This window comes from Geotrypetes seraphini, chromosome 2 (genome assembly GCF_902459505.1).
Source record: "Geotrypetes seraphini chromosome 2, aGeoSer1.1, whole genome shotgun sequence".
NCBI classification, from domain to species: domain Eukaryota; kingdom Metazoa; phylum Chordata; class Amphibia; order Gymnophiona; family Dermophiidae; genus Geotrypetes; species Geotrypetes seraphini.
This window is the reverse complement of record NC_047085.1, coordinates 277315992-277332845: the sequence shown is the minus strand read 5'-3', so window position 1 is coordinate 277332845 and position 16854 is coordinate 277315992. Positions and strand designations below refer to the sequence as shown.

The following is a 16854-nucleotide window of genomic DNA, read 5'->3' as shown; positions in this document are numbered from 1 at the left end:
ATTCATCAAGTCACTAAGACTCAAACATAAGTCAATGGCACCTAACTAACTATTGATGTACCCCTTGCATGCATGAATGCTTAAGAATATTTAAGATTTACATTCTAGGCAAAAAGTTTGGCCACAGTTGGTATAATTCTTATATCTGGCCTAGGAACAAAGTGCTCACAGAAATTTGCACCTGCATTTTCCTGCAGATAACTTTTTTTTCTCTTGGAAATAATATGTTTAGAAGCGGTTTAATATGTTTAGAAGCGCCCATTACTTCCATTGTCCCTTAATCCTTAATGATCTTCTTAACATCTAGAAATTCCTTCAGATGGTTAGGAGAGAAAAAAGCATATTTAACACCCAAGTACCTAACCTTCTATGGCTGAAACATGCCCTCAGTACTACCTACTATGAATGTGGGTGAAATAACTGAATGTATGTTGCTGATCTCCACTTATAGTTTTAACTGTATGAGGTCTGATCAAAAGGTTTCAGGACAGTTTGAATTGTGCGCCAAGTTCTTTTGAGACACGCTAAGTGTGTTGAGCATCTTGAAACCTCACGAGTAACCTCCTTTGTTGATATCTGTTTTTGTCTCCGAGCAACAGTTTCCAAGTTTCTTTATTCTTTGATATACCGTTTATCAAACAGGTATTTAAATGGTTTACAATGGAATGAGTTTTATAAAAATAATTTAAAATTTCGTGATCAACTGTTTTTCATCATGTGCAACGTCAATGAGCAGCACTACAGCATGTGGTTCTGTTTTAAATTGGGTAAGACTGCTACAGGACTTATAAAATGTTGAAAGTGGCTTATGGGAAACATTTGATGAGTCGTGGAAGGTGTTTTGAATGATATTCACACTTCAAAAGTGGTTGTGAATTGGTGGAAGATGATTCGCAAACTGGAAGACCATCAACGTCAACTGATGATGATCATATTGTTCAAGTGAGGGTTCATGTGCACGCTAATTGTTGATCAACTGTTAGAGAATTGGCAGAAGAATGCACCATCTCTATTGTCTCTCATTGCGGCAAATTTTGTTTCATGGTTGATCATCAACAACCAGAAGAACAACCGCATCATAATCTGTGAGAATCTACTTGAGCAGGCTTATGAAGATAAAACATTTCTTGATAAAGTGATAACTGGTGATGAGACATGGGTCTACGGTTATGATGTGGAAACCAATGTTTATTCATCTCAACGGAGAACCAAAACATCACCAAGAGGGGAAAAACTCGGAAAGTTTGGTCAAACGTCAAAGTGTTAACAGTTGTTTTTTTTTTTACAGTAGTGATGTTGTTCACTATGAATTTCTGCCAAAAGGAAGAACTGTCAACCAAAATTACTACCTGAAAGTGTTGAAATGACACCGTGAGAAAATCAAGAAGAAGCAGCATGAACTTTGGAAGGAGCAGTCGTGGTTCCTGCATCACGACAACATGGTCACTCATGCCGCTGTCAAAATTTGTGAATTTTGCACAAAAAACGCAATGACAGTTCTTCCCAGCCACCTTGCTCTCCTGACTTGGCCCCTGCTGATTCCTTCTTGTTTCCTAAACTTAAATCCACACTGAAAGGAAAGTGATTTAACACCATTGAAGACACAAAGCATCTATGCAACAACAGACTTTAAATTTGGGAGCAACGTTTCTTTTGGCATATCCCTGCAAATGCTTGGTTAGGTACTTGGGTGTTAAATATGCTTTTTTCTCTCCTAACCATCTGAAGGAATTTCTAGATGTTAAGAAGATCATTAAGGATTAAGGGACAATGGAAGTAATGGGCGCTTGATACATTATGCCTTTTTTGGTTTAAGCAATACCTCTAAATTTCTCTCTAAATTTATGCTTGATCACCCCCTATTATAGTGGTCTAAGAAGGGGTTTATCAGTATGATGTATGGAAAGAGCGTAATTCTTGGTTTGTAATTTTTTTTTCCCTGCATTTAATGGAACAAGAATTATTCTTGTAAAATTTGATTGTATAATTATAAATAAACAATAAAAGAAATAAATAAATAAAAAAAGAAGACACAAAGCAAAATTCTACACAACAACTTTTGGCGATTCCTAAAGATGTGTTTAAGGATTGTTCTCCAGAAGTGGAAACAGTGTTTGGAAAAGTGTATACATAGGGAAGGGGAGTACTTTGAAGGGGACCCAATGGAATAAATTGTAATATCTAATATAATAAAAGCCTAAGCCGCACATGCGCACTCTTACCTGCGTGCTCCCGTTTTCCGTGCGCTGTAGGTCCCCGCAGGTAGGAGTGCGCATGCGCGCTTCCACGCATCTCTCTCTCCCAAGGCGGATGTCGGCTTTGGGCGGCACGGAGGCTGTCTGCTGCAGCGACTGTCAGCGTCTGCAGGCTGTGGCAGCTGTCGGCGTCTGCAGACCGCGGTGGCTGTCGGTGACTACAGGCTGCGGTGGCTGTCGGCGGCTGTCGGCGGAGGGCAGATGCAAGGTAAGGGGTGCTGCTGGACAGGGGAAGAGACGAGGGGTTAGAAAAAGGAAGGGAGGCCTACTGCTGGACGGGGAGCAGGAAAGAGGTGCTAGGGGGGAAGAAAAAGGAAGGGAGGCCTACTGCTGGACGGGGGAGCAGGAAAGAGGTGCTAGGGGGAAAAAAAAGGAAGGGAGGCCTACTGCTGGACGGGGGAGCAGGAAAGAGGTGCTGATGGACAGGGGAAGAGACGGTGGGGGGGGGGGAGAAAAAGGAAAGGAGGCCTACTGCTGGACAGGGGGGACAGGAAAGAGGTGCTGCTGGACAGGGGAGAGATTAAAAAAAGGAAGAAGGGCTGCTGCTGGATAAGGGGAGCAGTTGAAGGGGTGGTGGTGGACATAGGGAAGGTAAAAGGAAGGGAGAATGGGTGGACAGCCAAGGAAAAAGAAAGACAGAAATACAGAAGGAGAGGAGAAGAAGGAGAGAGAGAGAAAAAGGAATAAAGATAGACACACACACATATATTCTAGCACCCGTTAATGTAACGGGCTATAAGACTGTTAAATAAATTTTTATAAAATCAGTCTAGGAACTTTTTGAACAGACCTTGTATAAGCAGGTGGGCAGTTTTCAAATGCCAGTTTAGCTGTATTAGAAAACAGGCCTCCATATGTATAAAAATATAGCATTAAAATAAATCAAGGTTTAAATAGGAGACGTGACAATAAGTCTAAGGGAAAAGGCAGCAAAACTAAAAGATGAAAATGGATAGTTTGAGAGGTCCAGACTGTTACTTTCCTAGAAGCAGAGTTGCAGTTAATGGCATAACTGGGTACCAAACAGTTACTGGTGTAGAAGGTGTGGTATCTCTTAAGAACATAAGAATAGCCTTACTGGATCAGTCCAATGGTCCATCTAGCCCAGTATCCCGTCTTCACAGAGGTCAATCCAGGTCACAAGTACCTGGCAAAAACTCAATTAGTAGCAGTATTCCATGCCACCGATCCAGCGCAAGCAGTGGTTTTTCCCATGTCTCTCTCAACAGCAGATTATAGACATTTTCCTCCAGGAACTTGTCCAAACCTTTTTTTAAACCAGCTACATTAACTGCTCTTACCTCATCTTCTTGCAATGCATTTGAGAACTTAACTATTCTCTAAGTTAAAAAAAATATTTCCTCCTATTGGTTTTAAAAGTATTACTCTGTAACTTCATCGAGTGTCCCCTTGTCTTTTTAATTTTTGATGGAGTGAAAAATCGATCCACTTGTGCCCGTTCTACTCCACTCAGGATTTTGTAGACTTCAATCATATCTCCTCTCAGCCATCTGTTTTCCAAGCTGAAGAGTCCTAATCTTTTTAGTCTTTCCGCATATGAGAGTAGTTCCATCCCCTTTATCATCTTGGTCACTCTTTGAACTTTTTCAAGTGTCGCTATATCTTTTTTGAGATAAGGAGACCAGAACTGAATTCAAAAGGTGAGGTCGCACCATTGAGTGACATTATAACATTCTTACTCTTGATAACCATTCCTTTTCTAATAATTCCCAGCATCTTATTTGCCTTCTTGGCTGCCGCACATTAGATGGCAGGCTTCAGTGTATTGTCTACAATGACACCCAGATTTTTTTCTTGGGCACTGACCCCAAGGTGATCCCTAGTATCTGATAACTATGTTTTGGGTTATTCTTCCCAATGTGCATCACTTTGCATTTGTCCACATTAAATTTCATCTGCCATTTGGATGCCCAGTCTTCCAATTTCCTAAGGTCTTCCTGCAGTTTTTCACAGCTTTAAGAGCTTTGAACTGTTTAATGTCATCTGCCAATTGAATCTCATCGCTTGTAGTTCCAATTTCTAGATCATTTATAAATAAGTTAAATAGTGCCGGTCCAAGCATACCACTATTTATCCTCCTCCACTGAGAAAAATGGACATTCAGCCCTACCCTCTGTTTTCTATCCGATAACCAGTCCTTAATCCACAATTGAACATTGCTTCCTATCCCATGTCTCTTTAATTTTTCAGGAGCCTCTCATAAGGAACTTGTAGTTCCAATTTCTAGATCATTTATAAATAAGTTAAATAGCGCTGATCCCAGCACAGATCCCTGTGGCACACCACTATTTATTCTCCTCCACTGAGAAAAATGAACATTCAGCCCTATCCGATAACCAGTTCTTAATCCACAATTGAACATTGCCTCCTATCCCATGTCTCTTTAATTTTTTTAGGAGCCTCTCATAAGGAACTTTGTCAAAAGCCTTCTAGAGATCTAGATATACTACATCAACCGGCTCACCTTTATCCACATATTTATTCACACCTTCAAAGAAGTCAAGCAAATTGGTGAGGCAAACCTCCCTCAGCTGAACCCATGCTGACTGTCTAATTAAATCATGTTTGTCTACATGTTCCACAATTTTATTTTTTGTCATTGTTTCCACTATTTTGCCTGGCATCGAAGTCAGGCTTTACCAGTCTGTAATTTCCTGAATCTCCCCTGGAACCCTTTTAAAAAAAATCGGTATAACATTGGCCACTCTCCAATCTTCAGGTACTACAGACGATTTTACCGGCAGGTTACAGATCACTTAAAACAGAACTCATGTTTGAGTTCTTTCAGCACCCTGTGATGTATACCATCTAGTCTAGGTGATTTATCACTCTTTAACTTGTTGATTTGGCTTAGTACATTTTCCAGGTTCACTGAGATTTCTTTCAATTCCTCCATCTCATCACCCTTGAAAACCATTTCCAGTTCAGGTAGATTTCTTACGTCTTCTTCCTTAAAGACCGAAGCAAAGAATTCATTCAGTCTATCTGCTATGGCTCTATCTTCCCTGAGTGTACCTTTTACTACTTGATCATCCAAAGGTCCCATGGATTCCCTCACAGGTTTTATGCTTTTGATGTACCTTAAAAAATTGTTACTATGAGATTTTGTCTCTTTGACAAGTTTATCTCTTATTTTCTTCATTGGGATCCCTTTTCTTTAAAAGATGTTTTCTTGGCTGTAATAGCCTCTTTCACTTAGCCTTTTAACCATGCTGGTTCTCATTTTCTCTTCTTTCTGCCTTTTTTAATATGTAGAATACATCTGGTCTGGTTTTCCATTATGGTATTTTTAAACAACATGCAGGCCTGGTTTACACTTCTGAACTTTGCCACAGACTCTTTTAGCTTCTTTTTAACCTTTCTTCTCATTTTATCGTAGTCACCCTTGCGAAAATTAAATGGCGCTACAGTAGATTTCTTTAGCGACATCACTCAAGTTATCAACTCAAATTTGATCATGTTATGATCACTGTTTCCCAGCGGACCCAACACAGTTTTCTCCCATACTATGTCCTGTATTCCACTAAAGACCAAATCTAAAATAGCTCCCCCTCTTGTTGGTTCCTGGACCAATTGCTCCAAGAAGCAGTCATTTATAACATCTAAGAATTTTACTACCCTAGCACTCCCTGATGTAACATTTATCTAGTCCAGGGGTAGGCAATTCCGGTCCTCGAGAGCCAGAGCCAGGTCAGGTTTTCAGGATGGATCTGCATGCACTGCCTCCTTGAGATGCAAATCTATCTCATGCAAATTTATTGTGGTTATCCTGAAAACCTGACCTGGCACCGGCTCTCTAGGACTGGAATTGCCTACCCCTGATCTAGTCAATGTTGGAGTAGTTGAAATCAAATTCAAATAGGAAAGGATAAAAAATATCACATATACTGTTCTCCTATTGAGAAAGAGGATAATCACAATACATAACACTTGGAGAAAAAAGACCTTGCTTTACACCAAGGTACTTATCATAACAGAAAAAGCAAGTAAGCCCTTGAGCCAACTAGATTACTGCAATATCGCCTATCTGGCAATTTCCCAGAAGAATATGCAGCGATTACAACTAGTGCAAAATGCGTCAGTCAGGCTGATCTTTGGGTTGAAAAAGTTCGATCATATAACTCCTTCCTACCGACTCCTACATTGGTTGCCGATGGAGGCACGTGTGAAGTTCAAGTTTGGATGCTTTTGCTTTAAAATACTATTCGGCCTAGCCCCCAAATACATAACCAACCTTTTATCTTTTTCAACCAATAGACATAAGAGAAGCTCAAACTTGAATTTTGTTTCTCCACCTTAGAGGATGTAAATTTAAAAGACATCACCAACATCTTTTCTCTTATCAAGCAGCATTATGGGGTAATGATCTGAAACAATTACTTATGCTTGCCAATACTTATGGGAAATTTAGGAAACACCTAAAAATATATCTCTTCCTAAAGTACGTAGGAAGCTGATTTGCACAATCTTTCCCACAATAACTGATCTCTAGAGCTGTTAGTCACTACATTTTAACAATGTTAGTTCTACTCAACCTGTAGCATTTCTAATCATTGTAAACCGCATAGAACTTCACGGTCATGCAGTATATAAACTGTTGTTATTATTATTATTATCATTGGTCAGAAAAAAGCTCCACCAGTGTTATACTCTCAAGTTTTTCAAGTTTTCTCTTCTTTCAACAATAGGAAAAGTCACATCAAAAAAGCAAAAAGAGCAAAAACGTCAATCAGCAACCGAGGAAGCAAAACAGCAGTCACATATATAACAAATCCTGAGACAGCACAATAAGGAAGTGTTTAATGTCCTTAACATGGAAGCCTAACAGTTTATATACAGTTCAGCCATCAAAAGGGTCCAACTGACGTTAGAAAAAAGCAAACAGTCTAAATCAGTTTATATGCAATCAAAACTTATCTCCAGTGTCCGGATCCGGTCCAATCGCTGCCTGGCTGGCCCGGAACGTCCTCTCCGATGTCAGAATTGACGTCGGAAAGAAGGCTTCTGGGTTCGAGTAGTTTGCAGCAGAGGAGCAGCGGCGGTGGACCTAAATCGGGCCTGGAGGGAGGCTTATGTTTTCCGTGGTAAGGGGGGGAGGAGGTAGGCAGGCAGGCAGGCTGGCTGGCTGGCTCTGGGGGAGGGAGGTAGGCTGGCAGGCTGGCTCTGAGGGAGGTAGGTAGGCTTTGGGGGAGGTAGGCAGGCAGGCTGGCTAGCTCTGGGGGAGGGAGGTAGATAGGCAGGCTTTGGGGGAGGTAGGCAGGCAGGCAGACTCTGGGGGAGGCAGGTAGGCTGGCTGGCTCTGGGGGAGGTAGGCAGGCAGACTGGCTGACTTTGGGGGAGGCAAGCAGGCAGGCTGGCTCTGGGGGAGGCAGGAAGGCTGGCTCTGGGGGAGGTAGGCAGGCAGGCTGGCTCTGGGGTAGGTAGACAGGCAGACTGGCTTTGGGGAAGGCTAGCTTTGGGGAGGTAGGCCGGCAGGCTTTTTGGCAGGGGGTGGGACAAAGGCTGGAAGCAGTGAGGGGACATAGGAAGGAGAGATGAAGGAAGGAGAAAAAAATGGCAGAGAAGGGGGGGGTTGTAAGTAGAAGAAAGACTAGAGAGATAAAGGGGGGACCAAAGGGGAAAGACAGGAGGCAGAAGCAGGACTTTGGGAGGTGCAGACAGAGGGGGAGAGCCCCTGAGGAAGAGCAGAGAGAGGCAAGATCATAACAGAGGAGGGAGAGAGAGAAAGGGAGACCTGGAACAAAGGTACAACGGAGAACTGACACTGGATCTGGGGGCACTAAGGACATAGGAAGGAGGCACTGGGGGCACTAAGGACATAGGAAGGAGGCGCTGGGGACACTGAGGACATAGGAAGGTACTGGGGGCACTAAGGACATAGGAAGGAAGGAGGGAGGGAATAGAAAGGGACAATTGTTGGGCCTGAGTGCAGAAAGAAATGAAAGATAGGATGCACAGTCAGAGGGAAACGCAACCAGAGATTTATGAAATCATCAGACAGCAAAGGTAGGAAAAATGATTTTATTTTCAATTTAGTGATAAAAATGTGTCAGTTTTGAGAATTTATATCTGCTGTCTATATTTTGCACTATATTTGTCTATTTTTCTATCGTTACTGAGGTGACATCGTTGAAAACCCCCCAAATATAAATAATTAACATTTTCTCTGAGTATAGGGTGCTTTGTGGTTTTTTTTAAATTTTATGGTTACCATTATGAAATAATAAGATATTGTGTGTACATGAAAAATGAATGGAAGAAATTGGGGGCGGGGCTAGGGCGGGATTGGGGGCGGGACTGAATATTAATAGATATCCCGTTTTGATAAAAAAATAAATGGTCACGTTATGTATACTTCACTCATGCTTCCAGTGACCCAAAGAATGATCAAGTGCAGTAACAGTAAGATGTCTGAGCAGCTGGGCACATGATGGAAGGATATTGCAGATGGCAGGAGTCTGATCAGCAAACAAGATTCTTGGTACATTAAAGGCAGACAAGACACAGATGATTAACAGTAGTTCATTTAAATTCAAAAGCAGCTTCTGCAGTTTCTTTAATCATTGAATTCAGTTGCCAGTTGCTATGATGTGTTAAGTTTTTACATTTTCAAGATAGTCTCAAATTTTTAGAGAATGGCATGGGGACAAATTTTGTCCCTTTCATTGTAGGCTCTCTTCCAGCCCTCTTGGACCCAAATGGCCCTCACTTAAAAATTAGCAAAGACCACTGCGCTTGCTGATTAGTGCATCTATACCCATTCTCTGCCCCGATATTCCCCTCCCAAAAAATAAATAAATAAATACTGTATGCTTAATGTGCACAAATGACAAAAGTGAACACTTTAGTGCTTCCTGCATTAAACTGTTTTTGCTGTATTAGGTGCACTTTAGTGCCTAATACAGATTAGTAAAAGGGCCTCTGCGCTACTTAATCTAACAGCAAAAAGGGAAAAGTCAGAATACAAGGTAAAAACAATTTTCTTTTCTAGCAGAGATAAATGTGCCATCCCTTCCCATTTTCTATTCCTGTTAACTAATTAGCATCCTGACACGTGTGCAACTTCTGTATAGGCAAGACTACATTAAATCTTCCCTCTGTCACATCTACATTTTCATCAGATCTGTCCCTTCCATTCTCTTTGTTCTAGGCCTTTCTTCGAGCCCTTGTGGAGCATACCATCGATGACACTGAGAAACGAAGGCTACAGGAATTGTGCAGCAGGCAAGGTGCTTCTGATTACAGCCATTTTATAAGAGACCCTAGTATCTGCTTGCTAGATTTACTCCGGGCCTTTCCAAGTTGCAAGCCACCACTTGAGCTGCTCATAGGTGGGTTGTTGATGTTAATTATTGTACTAAATTGAATTCTATTGGAGTGTACACTGTAGAACAGGAGTGGACAACCTTTCTACACAGAGGTTTGCAAAAAATGTCATGAGTGAATCTCTTTATTGAGGTGGTTAATAAATCTCAATAAATAAATACTACCCCTAGGGGAACCGGAAATGCACAGAGCTTCATTGACCACCTGTGATTTTTATTATTAGGATTTTATATACTGCCTATCAAGGTCATCTAAGCGGTTTTACAATCAAGTACTCAAGCATTTTCCCTGATTGATAAATAAGCAAAAATTAAACTAAAAATAATGGAAAAAAAATTTCTAGAGAAGTTAATGATGTTTTCTGTATATGCTTCCCATTGTTATGGGGGCCATATAAAATTCACTGGTGGGCTGAATGTTGCCCACCCCTACTGTAGAAGGTAAAAGTTTTTTTTCATTTTTTTTTTCTTTCTTAATAATTTATATTCCGCATATCTTACAATTCTATGTGGATTACAAATTACTCGGGTACTCAAGCATTTTCCCCTAGCCAGTGAACATTCAGCACTGTTCCCCCTTCAGTTAGCTTTCAGATCCCCTACATCCCCCTCATCCAGATGTTTTGATAATTAAACTATACAATCATCAGGGGCATAGCTACTATTGAAAGAGCCTGGCAAAATGCTTAGGGCTGACCATTGATAGGGGCCCATTGATAGGGGCCACCTGAATTTACCCCCCCCCCCCCTTTCCTTCTTTTCCTTTTTCTCCATTCCATTATCCCCTGATCTGGCATTTATTCATCTCCCTCTTGCTGGTTCTCCACAGGCTACAGTGCTGAAAGCAGCTTCTGGCTGGTGGAATTTTTTCTCTGTTCATGCCACTCACAAGAAGTTGCATCTGAGAGACGGCATATACAGAGGAAAGCTTTTGATGGCAAGAAAGGCCACTTGTAGCACTGCCACTGCTAGCAATGTGCTGCAGCCTGTGAAGGACTGGCAGAGAGGAGCTTGGGGTTGAACAGATATGCTGGGGAAGGGGATAGATAGATGCCAGACCAACAGGGAAGGGGGAAAGATCCTGGACTGAGAGGGGGAGCAGAGGGAAGAGAGAGAGAGAGAGATATAGACAAAAGGGGAGGGGTAAGTGAGGGGGCAGATGCTGGTCTGGGGAGGGGTGGAATGGAGGTGATAGAGCAAGATGTTGGACAAACAGAGGGATCACAGAGGGTGGAAGGGTAAGGGGTGGGGATGCAGGGAAGAGGAGAGAAGCTGGACATGAATGGAGCACAGAAAAGATGCTGGAATGAATGGAGCACAGGAAAAGGGACACAGGTCAATTCAGAATGCTGCATAAGAACATAAGAATTGCCGCTGCGGTATTCTTTGCTCACATGTTTAAAGACAATAGACTGTTTTCAGTCTAATTCTTTATATGTGAGTTTGTATACCATTGGACCCCTGAGGAAGGCGTGTTTGCCAAAACACAGACCCTGTAGGGTTCGGTTGGATTTTTATCACTGTATTTTTTATCATTGTACTTTTTTAATTGAATTTTCATGTTTTTATATGTCAGTGTTTAATAAATTATCTCCACAGTTTTTTGTTTTTGTTTTCATCGGTGGATTGTTTTCACTGTGGATTATTGGCATCCCCATTTTTCTTTGTTGTGCTGCATAAGAACATAAGAATTGCCGCTGCTGGGTCAGACCAGCGGTCCATTGTATCCAGCAGTCCACTCACGTGGCGGCCCCTAAGTCAAAGACCAGTGCCCTAACTGAGACTAGCCCTTCCTGCGTACGTTCCGGTTTAGCAGCTGAGAGTGAATATCACTGGCAACTCACTGTAGATGAAAGCTAAGAGGGGCATAATCAAAAAAAACATCTAAGTCCCCTTTTGACCTAAGGCCCTAAACATTGAAAGCAGAAGCAGGGAAAATATCCATTATCAAAAAAAAAGTCCAAAAGGAGGGCTTTTTTTGATAATAGCCTGCCTCTATGTTCAGCTGTTTAAACGCCCAGACCACCACTACGTCTAAGCTTACACCATATAATCAACCTAAAGAAAGCCTAAGTCCCAAACGCCCAAAACAAGGGCTTTTAGGCGAAGGAGGGGGGCCAATCCTTCACCTAAAAGCTGGATTCTGTAACCGATGTCTGTCAAAAAGAACACCAGTTACCCCCTCACCCCAGCAACGATCGGGCCAGGAGGGAGCCCAAGCCCTCCTGGCCCAGGCGACCCCCCTCCCCCCCGATTTGGGCAGGAGGGATCCTAGGCCCTCTTTTTCTCGGCGCCCCCCCCCCCCCCCGATTGCCCCATGAACCCCCGATCAGCCCCCCACCTGCCGACCCCTCAACCCCCTGCCGACCCCTCGACCCCCCCAACCCCCCACCCCGTACCTGTACAAAAAGTTGGCTGGACGGATGGGTCCCAAGCCTGTCCATCCAGCAGGCCCGCCATCTGTCAAATGGCGGGTCTTAGGGCCTGAATGGCATTGTGCAATAATGCAGAATTCCATCAGGAGTAATTCATGTAAATAAAGTAACAAAACACCATGAGGGACTTTACCAAACATATTTTGATGTTTTGGTATATGGAGTGGGATGGGAATCCTGCTGCTGTGTAGATATGAATGTAGTGATATGACCATTTCCAAAAGAGAAGCTGTGGCTGTGCTGCTGCACCCTATAAGAAACTGGCCTCAGTGAGAATAATACCAAGAACCCATAAATACCTACCTGCTCTCTACCTCTTCTTCCCAACTGGAAATATGGTGACTTTTCAGTGTCAGCTTAATACATGTTGTCTCTGTATTTGTTTTTCAGAACATCTTCCTAAATTACAAGGCAGGTCTTATTCAGCTGCAAGGTTTGTACATTTGCTTGGTTATGATATACAGTATATTAGGTACAGATAAGAATTTTGTCCATTAAATCAGAGACATATTTAAATGTTTGGTTGACAATTGCTCTTTTGAATGATGCTCTATCATGAAATTGAAATGACCTTCACATATCTCCATAGGAAAAATAAATTGTATATATTTTTTAGGCTGCAGATTTATAGTGTTAATAACACAACATGTAGAAGCCTGCATCACCTGTCTTTCTTCCCCAGTCCCTTCCCCCTAATAATCCAGCATATCTTTATCTTTCCCACTCACCACCACCATCCATGTGTGGTCATGTCTGTCTCTCTTTCTGCTTGTTTATTCACATAGCTGGGCTGCTGCTTCTCTTGGTTTTCACAGCCATAGACAGCAGCAATACCAGAAGGCAGGCAGATGTGGGTAGAATGCCTTGTATGTCTTGCTTCTGTCTCGGCTGGTCCCAGAAACATGAAGATTGTATGATAGTGGTGGTGGGGATTGAGGGAGAGATGTAGCTATGCTGGATGGTTGGAGTATGGGAGAGAGGCATGACTATCGTGGATGATGGTTTTGGGGTTTGGAGTAACGATGGGCTAATATTGGTGGATGGTGGTTGTGATACGAGGAAAGGAGATGGAATTATACTGGATGGGGGTGAGAGAGAGATAGGGGGGGTGTAATATAGGATGGTGATATGTAGGAGGGGATAGATGGGTTGTACTGGATGGTGGTGGTGGGGGCTGGGAGAAAGAAAGGGGGATAATAAGCTTTAGATTGTGGTAAATATTACTGGATTTTATATAAATATATCCCAACTCGTATCAGCTGTAATCCAGTGGTTTAAACTTCTTTGTGCTTGTCATATTTTCTTTAAAGATGAGTTTAAAAAATAAAAAAGCTAACCCTCTAACAATAGTGTATGCAATACTCCCCCGCTTATTCGCGTTTCAGATTTCACGCCCCCAGTCATTCGCGGTTTTTTATCCTCAAATTTCCCTCACTCAATCGCGGTTTTTCTTCTATTTTCCTGATGAGAATTAATTTAGAACCATATACTGAACAGTAATTCTTATTTCTTATCTCTTATTGTCGTTATAGAAACTTACTGATACTGTACTCCCTACCGCTGCCTCGTTCTTCCCCATGTACCACATGGTCGTTGTTTCTTCATGGTGGCAAGGAAGATTTTACTGTACAGTGCATGTCTGAATTGCAGCATCAATGCCATTTCTATTAACTTTGAGAGTCCGAACCCATGCGAGCTAAATTTACGTATACAAAATGTCTGGAAGCACAGTGGCCAATCAGGATGATTGAAAAGGTTTGGTGGGAGTTTTGAAAGTAGCCAGTCAGAGTGTAGCTATCTCGAGTGTTTAACAAACCGCTGAAAGCCCTAAGATGCCACCAAAATGCCCTGCACCTTCAAAGGCCTACGGCAATGAACCAAAGTGCCAGAAGAAGTGTAAGACACTCCAGGAGAAAGTTGAGCTGCTGGATATGCTCTGAGAACAAAAAAGTTATGCTGCAGTAGCGCGCCATTATGGCATTAATGAAAGCACCATACGCTACATAAAGAAGAACGAGGCAGCAATCAGGAGCACCGTATCAGTAAGTTTCTGTGATATTGCCAAAAAGGTAACAACAATAAAAAATAAGACTATCGTTAGGATGGAATCTGCCTTGGCATTGTGGATCACTGACTGCAGGAAAAAGAACATCCCCTTGGACGGTAACATCATCTGTGAAAAAGCTAGGAAATTGTACCAGCAGTTTGCAACAGATGCCATAGAACAGCAACCCAGATCATCTACAACACAAGAGCCTGAAGATTTTCAAGCCAGCAAAGGATGGTTTGATCATTTTCAAAAAAGTTCAATATTAAAAGTATTTCTCTACATGGAGAGGCAGCATCTGCTGACAAAGAAGCTGCTGAAAAGTAACCCAAGACCTTCAGGGATATCATAGAGTAGAAGGGATATAAGCCAGAACAAGTTTTCAACATGGATGAGTCAGGCTTGTTTTGGAAGAAGATGCCATCCAGAACTTACATCATGATGGCTGAAGCCAAAGCTCCAGGGTTTAAGGCACAGAAGGACAGAGTGACGCTCATTATATGTAGCAATGCTGCTGGCTACATAATGAAACCAGGACTCAGCTACAAATCAGCGAACCCTAGAGCCTTCAAAAACAAAAATAAAAAACTGCTGCCAGTCCACTGGATGCACAACCCAAAGGCCTGGATTACCAAAATCCTAGCATCAAACTGATTTCACCAGTGCTTCATTCCTCAAGCCAAGGATTACCTCCACGACTTAGGCATGGACTTCCAAGTGTTGCTCATTATGGATAATGCTGGTGGACACCCTTTGGATTTGTATTATGAGGGAGTCCAGATTGAGTTCCTCCCTGCCAATACCACCTCCCTAATCCAACCTCTGGACCAAGGTGTGATCGGTGCCTTTAAGGCTCTTTATATAAGAAATTCTCTCCAACACCTTGTATTTTAATCATGATTAATTGTGACCGTACAGTGCAATTAATCATGATTAGAATTGTTAATTTTCCTACAGCCCAATATATTTAAATTTTGCTGGTTACTGTTTTTGAATTATACTTTTCATTTTATGTTATATCATATAGTTTTCTTTTTCATCAGCAAATATCTATTGAATGCTTCTTGACCAGCAGTTATATCACCATTATAAGGGCTGGTGTAAGCTGGAATCCTTCAGTATTTCTCTACCGCCAGCAGGAGAAATTGGACTAGTGAAGTCCGACTTTGAATAGGTAGGCTTGATCCCCTGGTCTACAGGCCTGTGTCCCATGGACCATTGGGGAGTTAGCTCCTGGGGCTCCAGTGGGGGTGGGGGACAGTAGGTGCTCTTTTCCCAAGTTTCACTAAAAAAAGAAAACTTTAAAAAACCTACCTAATCAGATAGTGAGACCATATCAGGGAGCAGACTGACCTAATCCTGATGCTGACTAAGCCTGGGGTTGGAATACTATTTTTTTTTTTGGGGGGGGGGGGGGGAGTGGTTGAGGGTGCCATCAATTTCCAGAATCCATATGCCTTAGATCTGATGCTATATTCCTGGCCAGTGCCTTCTATGACATATGTATTTCTTTTCACTTGGTTACTTTGTCTCACTTGGTGGCAGAAAGACATCTACAGTGCACCATAGCAAGTAACCATTTCAGAGTTGACTCTTGTTTGGGGAGGATCTGGAGAAGCTTGTTAAAGATTTGGGTAAGTCCAGGTCTCAGCAGCTGCTCGAGGGCAATAGGCCTTGTCCCAAGGATATGCGTTTTTTTTTATTCTGCAGGCCATGTGGACATAAGGGTCAAAAGGAGCCATCCTTGTAAGGAACACATCGGCCTAGGGACTCAGGTTCCTCAATAAGCTATTCAACCCCTCAGACCCCCTGAGACATAGAGGTAGGTAATAGATTATAGCACTTCCACTTCCAGTGGATCCTGAAGCTGGTGCGGCAGAAGTACGCCTTGGAATTTGCCAGACTCATTTCAGATACTTTTTTGGTATCCTCTTATCCCCAGGCAAAAAAAGAGGCAGTTTGACTCGTTAAGTTCTTCACACTGTCTTGGGCCCTATTTGATCTATTTTGTGGTTCCAAAGAAAGGGGGCTCCTTCTTACTCAGTTTGAACTTGAAAGGGTTTAATACCTTGTTATGGGTCCTGTACTGCAGGAAGGAAACTTTGCCCTCAGTGATTGCCTTGGTCAGGCCCGGCAAATTCCTTACCTCCCTGAATTTGAAGGAAACCTATTTGCATTTTCCCATCAGGCAGCGTGACAGATGTTTTCTGTGCTTTTCACGTTGGACAACTACTTCCAATTCAGGGCCCTTCCTTTTGGGCTTTTGGCAGCGTCCTGAACTTTCTCCTAGGTGATGGTGGTAAAACTTCTCTGCAAGCAGGGCATAAAGGTTCATCCTTATCTGGACAATTGACTGATCCAAGTAGGGGCCATGGGGAAGGTTATTGTTTTCTTGGAGCACCTGGGCTGGGTGGTGAATTATGAGAGGGTGTTGAAAAGTTCTCAGCCCAACCAAGAAGAGAATGACATGGATATTGTTCAATCAATGATCTGAAACAGTGTCAAAATATAGAATTTTGTTTCTTCAAATTGGCACAACAAAATAACCCTGTTTTCAGCTACAGTGGCAAAATAATGTTTGGAATTTAGGAAGTTGGTTGGGCTGAGACTTTTCTACACCCCCTCGTATGCTAAGAGCCAGCTGGAGCCATTGCAGTTTGACACAGGGAAGGACATGGTTCCAAGTTTATTATAAATTTATTATACCACACTATGGGTAATAACCTTCTAGGCAGTTTAGAATTCAAATAAAGGGAAAGGGGCAGGGGGTA

General features: G+C 42.4%; 1 protein-coding gene across 4 annotated transcripts in view; it reads left to right on the top strand.

Moving 5' to 3' along the window:
* The window catches only part of MTRR (5-methyltetrahydrofolate-homocysteine methyltransferase reductase), a 221547-nt gene that overhangs the window by 121539 nt on the left and 83154 nt on the right, over positions 1-16854 (top strand). For all 4 annotated transcript variants that reach the window (XM_033929722.1, XM_033929724.1, XM_033929721.1 and 1 more), the window contains 2 exons: positions 9427-9607; positions 12427-12469. In XM_033929722.1, coding sequence (XP_033785613.1) covers positions 9427-9607; positions 12427-12469 — 224 coding nt within the window. The remainder of the gene's footprint in view (positions 1-9426; positions 9608-12426; positions 12470-16854) is intronic.